Source organism: Mustelus asterias, chromosome 2 (genome assembly GCF_964213995.1).
Source record: "Mustelus asterias chromosome 2, sMusAst1.hap1.1, whole genome shotgun sequence".
NCBI classification, from domain to species: Eukaryota; Metazoa; Chordata; class Chondrichthyes; order Carcharhiniformes; family Triakidae; genus Mustelus; species Mustelus asterias.
In genome coordinates, this window is record NC_135802.1 from 72961429 (window position 1) to 72973609 (window position 12181).

A 12181-nucleotide genomic window follows, 5' to 3' on the forward strand; every position below is an offset into this window, starting at 1 on the left:
CCAGGTGCTCTTGTTTCCTCCCACATTCTGAAAGATGTGCTGATTAGGTGTATTGACCCGAACAGGCACCGGACAGTGGCGACTAGGGGAATTTCACAGTAACTTCATTGCAGTGTTAATGTAAGCCTTACTTGTGACTAATAAATAAACTTTTTCAATGCTCACTCCTCACCCCCATTCTCATCAATTCATAACACCTATAAATAGTTTAAAAAAAATCAAGATCTTTTAAAATAAAAACACCAAAATAATGCAAGCACGTTGACCTTAAAGGTCAACAAACAGCATGAGCTGGTGACACCAGGAGGGGGTGTGATTTTGCCACTCCTTGCCAGTGCTGTGAATAGATTTCTGCAACAATTTTTTGTTCTGGGATTGAGAGTCCCATCTACAACAGCAAAAAAATAAGCTAAGGACACACTTCTAACCACGACTAGAAGATCTGAGCCAATATTTTGTTCTTGCTCTCAATTTAGATCTAGGTACTGTGCTATGATTCACATGACTAAAAAAGTCTGTATTCTGGCCTCATGATTTAAGGTTTGAATGAGGACCAGGTTGAAACTCATGAAGATTTGTCTATCTGATGTAATCAGATCTGTGGAGGTTGGATGGTTTATTGAGTGCTGTTGATGGCAGAAGTACTATGCCATCTGTTGTCTCTGCCATTCCATCAAAGTAAAACCACCTCAATTCACTATTTCTGGCCTTTTCAGCTATCAAGTTGTAATTAAAAAGCACAATGCTGCAAACTTGAAACCAAACAGGTAAATATTGAAAACATGCAATGCATCAATCAGCGTCTGTGAAAAGGAATTTCCATCCTGCTTCAGGACTGAAATTAAGTTTCAGCTGAAACTTAAAGACAATATGCAAACCAAAAGCCAATTGACGTTCTCAAATCGTAATATTTTTTGCAATTTTAACTGAAATTCAAGCAGTTTGTTATTTTGTGTTACGCTAGTAACTTACAACTAGAATTTATAATAAATGTGAGTTTACTTTGGAAAAGTTTACTTTTACAAGGAATGCGAGTGGGAAGTGGCCATCAGTTTAGAATACTAATTGGTAGATTCTTAAAGTGCAGATTTGAGCTTCCTGCTGAATATAAATCTTAAACTCTCGGCAAATATTTCCTGATCCAGCTAGAAACACCAATGAAAAGATGGTCTTTGTGAAATTTAAAGAGTATTCTGCTTCTTTAAAGGATTTTTCTTCTCGAAAAGAAACAGTGTTTAAGTTAATTTTGAGCTATACTATATTCCTCTACAATTAAACTGCCGACTTATCATGGTGTCTTTGTCTTCCTAGCAGTTGCAGTGACAGCATTAACTGGTTGCTGAAGCGACTCTACTTCTGCACTATCTGAATCAGTACCATGAGAAGGTTTGCATATTGTAAGGTGGTTTTGGCCACCTCTTTGGTCTGGATACTACTGGATATGTTCCTACTGCTTTACTTCAGTGAATGTAACAAGTGTGAAGAAAAGAAAGAACGAGGTCTACCTGCTCGTGAAGGTAAGAAAAATCCCACATATTAAATAGTTTAGAAGGTAATGTGATAGAATATTCATTGAATTTGATCCCTAACAGTAGGATACAGTGTGGGATCACATTACACAACTGATCCCGATATTAGACTATGCCAGTACTGACTGCTCCAGGAACCGATCTGAGACATTTTTTATTATGTCTGCCAAGAATTTGTCCATTAGATGTAGCAGTTACTTATTTCAGTTTTAATACATGATCTATTTTGATATGACTCAATCTATGAAAGCTATATAAATGGAAAGAGATACAATCAGATTTACATTTGTTTATCATAAGCTCTTTCCCTGTTTTCAACTCTTAGGAAATGTAATGTATTAGTTTCCCCGTATTGGGATTAAATATGTATTTGACAGCATATACATATACTACATCCTAGATGCCTGAAGTAGAGAAGAAAAAGTTAAATCCTTGTGAGATTATTTGGGTTCATCATTTATTGATGAAAAATACAATTTTGATCCCAATGATGTTATTGACCTTAAAATAGAATTGGATCTTAACTAATTTTAGTGAAGATTACAGATTTTTAACTAATACGTTAGATTTCTTTCTGTCAAAGAACCAAAGCTCAACTTTGGCAGCTGAATTGATTTTTTGTTGGTGCATGCTGTTGAAGTTACACCCTTCCAGTTAATTGCCTTTGGAAGAACAAAGTCAAGAGAGACATTTATCACTATTCAGTTTCCTTAATAACAAGGCAAGTAGTATTTACAGTGATGTAGAGAGACTTATATAAATGTCAGTAAGTGGCATTATGTTTATACGAGTGAAAATCCACTGTTAACAGAATAATTAAATCGACCTATTGAAATAGATTTGATTCCTGTGCCAATCAATTGGAAAGAAGTTGTCAGAAAATTCTGTATAGAGAAGATGCAGGAAGAACAGAGGATAAATGGTTTTCTGTTCTCTGGGATTAATATGGGAAAAGACCCACCAGGTCCACGTCTCTTCAATAGACAATTTGCAATGTATAGTTTCTCCATCCTCCCTTAATCTTCTGAGAAAGTTGAATACAGAAGGTATAGAAACCTCATGTGAGCCTGAACTCTGATTTCAACAGTTAAATGGGTGGAACTTCAGGGTTTCACTTTTAGATACCATACATATTCAGCCTAATTGTGAGACATAGCTAACCTTTCAATGTTCACAAAGGATGGAACCGTCGTGTTCAAACATTTTATCATCTGTGGCTGTATGCACTTACCACAGACTTCAATCATTTTTTTAAAGGAGTAAATAAATAATTTCAGCTAAAATAACGTAGCATGTTAAAACTTCATCTGTGGACTAGTCTTGTTTAATGTTTCCCTGTGCATTCCAGAAACACGGTTTAAGTTTATTTAACCAAATGCCTCTGAGCTAAGGGATTTGGGGATAGAAATATAGAAACTAGAAGCAGGAGTAGGCCATTTGGCCCTTCAAGCCTGCTGCACCATTCATTTTGATCATGGCTGATCGTTGAATTCAATATCCTGATTCTACCTTCCTCCCATATCCCTTGATCCCTTTATCCCCAAGCGCTATATCTAATTTCTTCTTGAAATCAGACAACGTTTTGCCCTCAACTACATTCTGTGGTCGTGAATTCCACACATTCACTACCCTCTGGGTGAAGAAATTTCTCCTCATCTCAGTTCTAAAAGATTTACCCCTTATCCTCAAACTATGACCCCCTAGTTGTGGACTCCCCCATCATTGGGAACATTCTTTCTGAACCTAACCCTGTTAGAATTTTATAAGTCTCTGAGATCCCCTCTCACTCTTCTAAACTCCAGGGAATATAAAGTTAAAGTTTATTTATTAGTCACAAGTAAGGCTTCCATTGCAATGAAGTTACTCTGAAATTCCCCTAGTCGCCACACACCAGCCCCTGTTCATAAGACCATAAGACCATAAGACATAGGAGCGGAAGTAAGGCCATTCGGCCCATCGAGTCCACTCCACCATTCAATCATGGTTGATTTCAACTCCATTTACCCGCTCTCTCCCCATAGCCCTTAATTCCTCGAGAAATCAAGAATTTATCAATTTCTGTCTTGAAGATGCTCAACGTCTCGGCCTCCACAGCCCTCTGTGGCAATGAATTCCACAGACCCACCACTCTCTGGCTGAAGAAATTTCTCCTCATCTCTGTTCTAAAGTGACTCCCTTTTATTCTAAGGCTGTGCCCCCGCGTCCTAGTCTCCCCTGTTAATGGAAACAACTTCCCTACGTCCATCCTATCTAAGCCGTTCATTATCTTGTAAGTTTCTATCAGATCTCCCCTCAACCTCCTAAACTCCAATGAATATAATCCCACGATCCTCAGACGTTCATCGTATGTCAGGCCTACCATTCCTGGGATCATCCGTGTGAATCTCCGCTGGACCCGCTCCAGTGCCAGTATGTCCTTCCTGAGGTGTGGGGCCCAAAATTGCTCACAGTACTCCAAATGGGGCCTAACCAGTGCTTTATAAAGCCTCAGAAGTACATCCCTGCTTTTGTATTCCAAGCCTCTTGAGATAAATGACAACATTACATTTGCTTTCTTAATTACGGACTCAACCTGCAAGTTTACCTTTAGAGAATCCTGGACTAGGACTCCCAAGTCCCTTTGCCCTTTAGCATTATGAATTTTGTCACCGTTTAGAAAATAGTCCATGCCTCTATTCTTTTTTCCAAAGTGTACGACCTCGCACTTGCCCATGTTGAATTTCATCAGCCACTTCTTGGACCACTCTCCTAAACTGTCTAAATCTTTCTGCAGCCTCCCCACCTCCTCAATACTACCTGCCCCTCCACCTATCTTTGTATCATCGGCAAACTTGGCCAGAATGCTCCCAGTCCCATCATCTAGATCGTTAATATATAAAGAGAACAGCTGTGGCCCCAACACTGAACCCTGCGGGACACCACTTGTCACCGGTTGCCATTCTGAGAAAGAACCTTTTATCCCAACTCTCTGCCTTCTGTCTGACAGCCAATCGTCAATCCATGTTAGTACCTTGCCTCGAATACCATGGGCCCTTATTTTACTCAGCAGTCTCCCGTGAGGCACCTTGTCAAAGGCCTTTTGGAAGTCAAGATAGATAACATCCATTGGCTCTCCTTGGTCTAACCTATTTGTTATCTCTTCAAAGAACTCTAACAGGTTTGTCAGGCACGACCTCCCCTTACTAAATCCATGCTGACTTGTCTTAATCCGACCCTGCACTTCCAAGAATTTAGAAATCTCATCCTTAACGATGGATTCTAGAATTTTGCCAACAACTGAGGTTAGGCTAATTGGCCTATAATTTTCCATCTTTTTTCTTGTTCCCTTCTTGAACAGTGGGGTTACAACAGCGATTTTCCAATCCTCTGGGACTTTCCCTGACTCCAGTGACTTTTGAAAGATCATAACTAACGCCTCCACTATTTCTTCAGCTATCTCCTTTAGAACTCTAGGATGTAGCCCATCTGGGCCCGGAGATTTATCAATTTTCAGACCTTTTAGTTTCTCTAGCACTTTCTCCTTTGTGATGGCAACCATATTCAACTCTGCCCCCTGACTTTCCTGAATTGTTGGGATATTACTCATGTCTTCTACTGTGAAGACTGACGCAAAGTACTTATTAAGTTCCTCAGCTATTTCCTTGTCTCCCATCACTAGATTACCAGCGTCATTTTGGAGCGGCCCAATGTCTACTTTTGCCTCCCGTTTGTTTTTAATGTATTTAAAGAAACTTTTACTATCATTCCTAATGTTACTGGCTAGCCTACCTTCATATTTGATCCTCTCCTTCCTTATTTCTCTCTTTGTTATCCGCTGTTTGTTTTTATAGCCTTCCCAATCTTCTGACTTCCCACTACTCTTTGCCACATTATAGGCTCTCTCTTTTGCCTTGATGCATTCCCTGACTTCCTTTGTCAGCCATGGCTGCCTAATCCCCCCTCTGATAACCTTTCTTTTGTTTGGGATGAACCTCTGCACTGTGTCCTCAATTACTCCCAGAAACTCCTGCCATTGCTGTTCTACTGTCTTTCCCATTAGGCTCTGCTTCCAGTCGATTTTTGTCAGTTCCTCCCTCATGCGCCTGTAATTACCTTTATTTAACTGTAGAACCTTCACATCTGATTCTGCCTTCCTTCTTTCAAATTGCAGACTGAATTCTACCATATTATGATCACTGCTTCCTAAGTGTTCCCTTACTTTAAGATCTTTTATCACGTCTGGCTCATTACATAACACTAAGTCCAGAATAGCCTGTTCCCTCGTGGGCTCCATCACAAGCTGTTCCAAAAAGCCATCCTGTAAACATTCAATGAATTCCCTTTCTTTGGGTCCACTGGCAACATTATTTACCCAGTCCACCTGCATATTGAAATCCCCCATGATCACTGTGACCTTGCCTTTCTGACATGCCCTTTCTATTTCGTGGTGCATTTTGTGCCCCTGGTCCTGACCACTGTCAGGAGGCCTGTACATAACTCCCATTATGGTTTTTTTGCCTTTGTGGTTCCTCAACTCTACCCACACAGACTCCACATCGTCTGACCCTATGTCGTTTAGTGCTATTGATTTAATTTCATTTCTAATTAACAAGGCAACCCCGCCCCCTCTACCCACCCCTCTGTCTTTTCGATAGGTTGTGAATCCCTGGATGTTTAACTGCCAGTCCTGAACCCCCTGCAACCACGTCTCTGTGATGCCTACCACATCATACCTGCCAGTCACAATCTGGGCCACAAGCTCATCTATCTTGTTCCGGACACTGCGGGCATTTAAATATAGCACCTTTAATTCCCTATTGACCGTCCCTTTTTGTTCAGGTTAATGCACCTAACTAGCACGTCTTTCAGACTGTGGAAGGAAACCGGAGCAGCCGGAGGAAACCCGTGCAAACTCCACACAGACAGTGACCCAAGCCAGGAATCAAATCCAGGTTCCTGGCGCTGTGTGGCAGCAGTGCTAGCCACTGTGCCAACGTGCCGCCCTAATTCTAACTGGCTTGGTCTCTCCTCATGACAGACCTGCCATCTCAGGAATCAGCTTGGTAAACCCTTCGCTGTACTCGCTCTATAGCAAGGACATTCTTCCTCAGATAAGAACACCAGAACTGCATGCAACACTCCAGGTGTGGCCTCACCAACGCCCTATACAATTGCAGCAAAACATCCCTATCCCTATAATCAAATCCTCTCACTATGAAGGCCAACATACCATTTGCCTTCTTTACTGCCTGCTATACCTGCGCACTTACTTTCAGCGATTGATGCACCAGGACCCCAAGATCTCATTTAGTATCCACCCCTCTCAATTTACACCCATTCAAGTAATAATCTGCCTTCCTATTATTGCTACCAATGTGGATAACCTCACATTTATCCACATTATAGTGCATCTGCCATGCAGATGCCCACACAGTCAGCTTGTCCAAATCATGCTGAAGCATCTCTGCATCCTCCTCACAACTCACCCAACTTTGTATTATCTCCAAATATGCAGATGATACATTCAGTTCCCTCTTCTAAATCACTCATATATAATGTGAACAGTTAGAGTCCTAGCACAAATCGCTGCAGAACCCCACTAGTCACTATTTGCCATTTATGCCAACTCTTTGCTTCCTATCTACTGACCAGCTTTCTATCCATTTCAAGACATTACCTGCAATTCCATGTGCTTTAACTTTACATAGTAGTCTGTTATGTGAGACCTTTTCGAAACCTTCTGAAAGGCTAAATAAACCACGTCCATAGGTTCTCCTCGGTCAACTCTACCAGTTACATCCTCAATAGATTCGTCTCACATGATTTCCCTTCTGTAAATCCATGCTGATTTTGTCTGATTATACCACTGCTTTCCGAATGCCGAGTTATGAAATCTTTGATAATAGACTCTAGCAACTTCCCCAGTACTGACATTAGGCTCAGTGGTCTACAGTTCCCTGTTTTCTCTCTACCTCCCTTTTTGTGGGGGGGGGGGGGGTTGAGTGAGGCCAGATCGTTCTCTGGGGGGGGGGTCTCTGCGGGCAATCGATTGTGGGGGGAAGGGGGCAGGGGGTCGTGATCGGTCTGGGTAGCGGGTGGATAAAGGTGACAGTTATGTTGTGGGGCTGGGGCGATATCTGTGGGGGCCATTGCACCCGCCTTTCGCTCCCGGGCCGCTTTCTCCGCTTTCTGCGGCCTGGGAGCGATCTGACACGGACGTGCGTTTTCAAATTTTTTTCCAACTGCACATGCGCAGTTCAGAGCTCAGATCGTTTCAGCCGTGCTAAGCCCCGCCCACAGCCTGATTCAGACTTGCGATTTTTTTTTCAGGCTGAGTGCGTATGGGGGCGCCTGAAAGCAGATTGCTAAGTTGGATCTGCATTATGCCCAGATTCAGCGCTTAGAATGAAAATGGTAAAATCAGGCCCAATGACAGTGATATTTAGATTCCATTGTCTTTTTACTGAAATGGTTAGGTATTGGATTGTTGTGGATTCTTTAAATTCAAGTTAATGTTCAGTAGAGTTTTACAAAATTTGGAAGCTTAACCCAAGACTGCAACGTTTCCTTGCTCATGCAGAATTTGACCTCCAATAATCAAATTATGATGGAATTGTGTGCTGATGCTCCTGCAGATATTCATTGGGATATTTATTTGGACATAGTATCCTTCATGTAATTTTGTAATTGTAGATCATTTGGAGTTTTACATTGTCACCTTGATGTAACTTGTGACTTAAATAAACAATCAATTATAATCTACAACTGAAAATAATCCTCTGAGAGGGACTTTGTCAACATCCCATTATAAATACCCTATGCCCACAGTTATAATAGACACCGCTTATGTAAAGGTTTCAAACTTCAATTATAACTTCTAACCGAGACACTGAGCACTAACACATGTGAAGGGTGTAAATACAGTGCAACAACATTGTAGGTGGTTTCAATTATAAACATGGATGTAGGAATATATATGAAATGTATAAAAATAAAGACAGAGGTATGCATTTACATTGGAGTTCAGATTAAGTCTACACGCCCATATCCCATTATCTCTACAGTCCAATGGCATGTCAACTGAAGACTATACTTCGACATGTGAAAGTCATGGGAGGGTGACTATAGATTTCAAACTTGTTGATTTCTGCCTCTGCTTAAGCTCATCTTCAGCTGAAACCATTATCTTTGTTACCTTTGGGTGAGCTACTCAAATGCTTTTCTGGCCAATCTGCCATCCTGCATCCTCTACATTTGAACACATCCAAAAATCTGCTACTCATATTCTAATGTGTACCCATATTCTAATGTTTACTCGTTATCCGGTGCTCATTGACTTCTATTGGCTTCCAGTACAGCAATGCCTCAATTTTAAAACTTTCTTATTCCTGTTTTCAAATCCTTCTGTGGCATTGCCCCTTCCTTTGCCTAACTTCCTCCCCTCTGCAAATCTCTAACATTCTGCCTACCCTGATAACCTTTGACATTATGGAGATATGATGTTGTGGTGATAACAGAGAACTGGTTCAAGAAAGGGCAAGACTAGGTGTTAAGTATTCCTCAGTATAAGATGTTCAGGAAAGATAGGAAAGTGGGAAAGGGCGAAGAGTATTGCAGTGCTGGAGGTGAGGATGTACCAGTGGATTCAAAGGCAGAATCAATTTGAGTAGAGCTAAGGACAAAACGGTGTAATTACATTGCCCAGTGTATTCTATAGGCTGCTAACTTGTGAGAAAGATGAAGGACAACAAATCTACAAAGGTTATAGAATAGTTTTAAAGGGGGACTTCATTTAGCCAAATGTAGACTGGGGTGGTGGTAGTGTAAAGAGCAAAGAGGGTCAAATGTTCCTAGATTGCCTTCAGGAAAATTTTCTACTGCAGTATATGCCCAGTTCAACAAGAAAGGATGCACTGTTAGACCTGGTTCTTGGAAATGAGATGGACCAAGTTGATCAAGTGTCAGTGGGGAAACATTTGGGAGATAATGATCATTGTATTGTAAGGTTTAGGGTGATGGTAGAAAGGAAAATAGGCAATCCAGAGTCAAAATAATTAACTGGAGGAGAGCCAACTTTAATGGCATATGAATGGAGTTGGGCTAGTTAAACTGGAACGAAAGGCTGGGCTACCTTCAAAACAGAAATGGCCTGGACACAGTCAAGGTATATTCACTTAAAAAGGAAATGTAGGAAAAACAAATCCAGAGCTTCCTGGCTGAAAAAGGAGACAGAAATTAAGGGAAGGAAGAAAAAGTGTACTTATGACAGGTGTCAGGTAGGAAATACAATTGAGAACCAACAGGAATACAGAAGGCTCGGTGGGGAGGTTTAAAAGCACATTAGGGAAGTGAAATGAGATGATGAAAGCAGACTGGCAGCCAATATACATATCCAGCCTCCCCATATAACTCAAACCATCAAGTCCCGGTAGCATCCTAGTAAACCTTTTCTGCACTCTTTCTAGTTTAATAATATTCTTTCTATAATAGGACGACCAGAACTGCACACAGTATTCCAAGTGTGGCCTTACTAATGTTTTGTACAACTTCAGCAAGATGTCCCAACTCCTGTATTCAATGTTCTGACCAATGAAACCAAGCATGCGAATGCCTTCTTCACCACCCTGTCCACCTGTGACTTCACTTTCGAGGATCTATGAACCTAGATCTCTCTCTTCTATATAACTCCCCAACTCCCTACCATTAACTGAGTAAGTCCTGCCCTGGTTCGATTAACCAAAATGCATCACCTCGCATTTATCTAAACTAAACTCCATCTGCCATTCATCAGCTCACTGGCCCAATTGATTAAGATCCAGTTGCAATCCTAGATAACCTTCATTCTCATCTGTCTTGAATGGGAAACGCCTTATTTTTAAATTGTGTCCCCTAATTCTAGTCTTCCCTAAAATGAGAAACAACCTTTCAGCATTCACCTTGTGAAGTCCCCTCAGGATCTTGTGTTTCAATAAGATTACCCCTCATTTTTGTGAACTCTAATGCATACAGGCCCAGCCTGCCCAACCTTAAGATAATCATTCCCACCGCCCACTCCCCCCAACTGCACCCCCCCCTCCCCAAATCTTGGGTATTAGTTAAGTGGACCTCCTCTGAACTACTTCTAACACACATGTATTCTTCCTTAAATAAGGTGCGTTATGAACAAGTGAGAAGGGGTGAATTAGTTCCTCAGTTGGTCACAACAAAGGTTTAAGCTTCATTTGCATGAGGATATGCCTTTTGAAATCAGAATGCATCTACCTATTTAAGCTGTGAGCAATAAAGAACAAAGCAAATAAGGTTTTCTTGAGTCAAAGAGCAAATTTATTAATTACTAAGCCTGAGAAAATAATAAAAACACGGTGTCAAGCATTCAGCTCTCATGCAGTCATGAAAACACCCACAAGCACATCTCAGAACTAAGGGGAATTAGAGTCCAATAAAAGCAAAAGTATATACAGTTAAGTGTCCTTTGATTGTCTTTAAGACATTGATTTTAAACCCTGCAGCTGATTTAGATTAGTTGGTTTCTTGGATGTAGTCACATGTAGTATATGTTGGAATTATTACAAGCTTTTGGTTTACTGGTAGATGGCTTCTCGAACTGGGCTACCATTGGCCACTTTTCTGCCATCCACTTAACCTATCCATATCCTTTTGCAGACTTCTCATGTTTCCTTCACAGTTTACTTTCTGACCTATCTTTGTACCATCAGTAAATTTGGCACCCAAATATTTGGTCTCTTCAACCAAGTCATCGTCATAAAATGTAAATGGTTGAGGCCCCAGCACTGTGGCACAATGCTCATCACATCTTGCTAACCTGACAAAGGCCCATTTATCCCTACTCTCAGCTGCCTGGTAGGTAGCCAATTCTCGATACAGACTAATATGGTAACCTCTGTGCCATGAGCTCTTATTTTGCATAGGAACCTTTGATCTGTCACCTTGTCAAACGCTTTCTGGAAATATAAGTACACCTCATCCATGTATTCCTTTTTTTCCATGTTGTGTGTTACTTGCTTAAAGAATGCCAATGAATTAATTAAGCATGATTTCCCTTTCACAAAACCATGCTGACTTTGTTTGATTGCACTGAGATTTTCTAAGTGCTCCACCCTAACCTCTTTAATAATAAATTCCATCAGTTTTCCTGTGACAGATGTTAAGCTAACTGGCTTAAAACTATTTTCCAGTCTGATGGGATCTTTGCAGAATCTAGGGAATTTTGGAACATTAAAGCCAATACATCTTCTATCTCAGCAGCTTAGTCTTTTAAGACTCTAGATGAAGACCATAAGGATCTGAGGACTTGTCAGCATTTTGTTCTAACAATTTTCTCAGTACCTTTTTCCTGGTGTTAGTAATTGTTTTAAGTTTCATGTCAAACATAAGCTTGGGAGGTTTTACATTGTTTCTCGCCCCTAGTGGGAGGACTTTAAACAGCAGCCTTTCCCCTTAGCCTTTATGGCAACTGCCATGAGCTTTAGCGCATTGTTCAACACGTAGTCTGGACCTTGGATTGTGCTAGTCTACAACAGTCAGTTATCAACAGCTCTTTGCATGGGAACACACCATATTTTGGGAAGACCAAAGAGTCTGTCACCTAGTTGATAGCTATCAACTGCTGCTGGAGGACTATCTGTGGCCCTGGGAACAGCCTGTAGATCAGA

General features: G+C 41.0%; 1 protein-coding gene across 3 annotated transcripts in view; it reads left to right on the plus strand.

Moving 5' to 3' along the window:
- galnt1 (UDP-N-acetyl-alpha-D-galactosamine:polypeptide N-acetylgalactosaminyltransferase 1) overlaps positions 1-12181 on the plus strand; it is a 132653-nt gene that overhangs the window by 41847 nt on the left and 78625 nt on the right. For all 3 annotated transcript variants that reach the window (XM_078237096.1, XM_078237080.1, XM_078237088.1), the window contains one exon: positions 1312-1517. In XM_078237096.1, the coding sequence (XP_078093222.1) occupies positions 1379-1517 (139 nt within the window). In that variant the 5' untranslated portion in view covers positions 1312-1378. The remainder of the gene's footprint in view (positions 1-1311; positions 1518-12181) is intronic.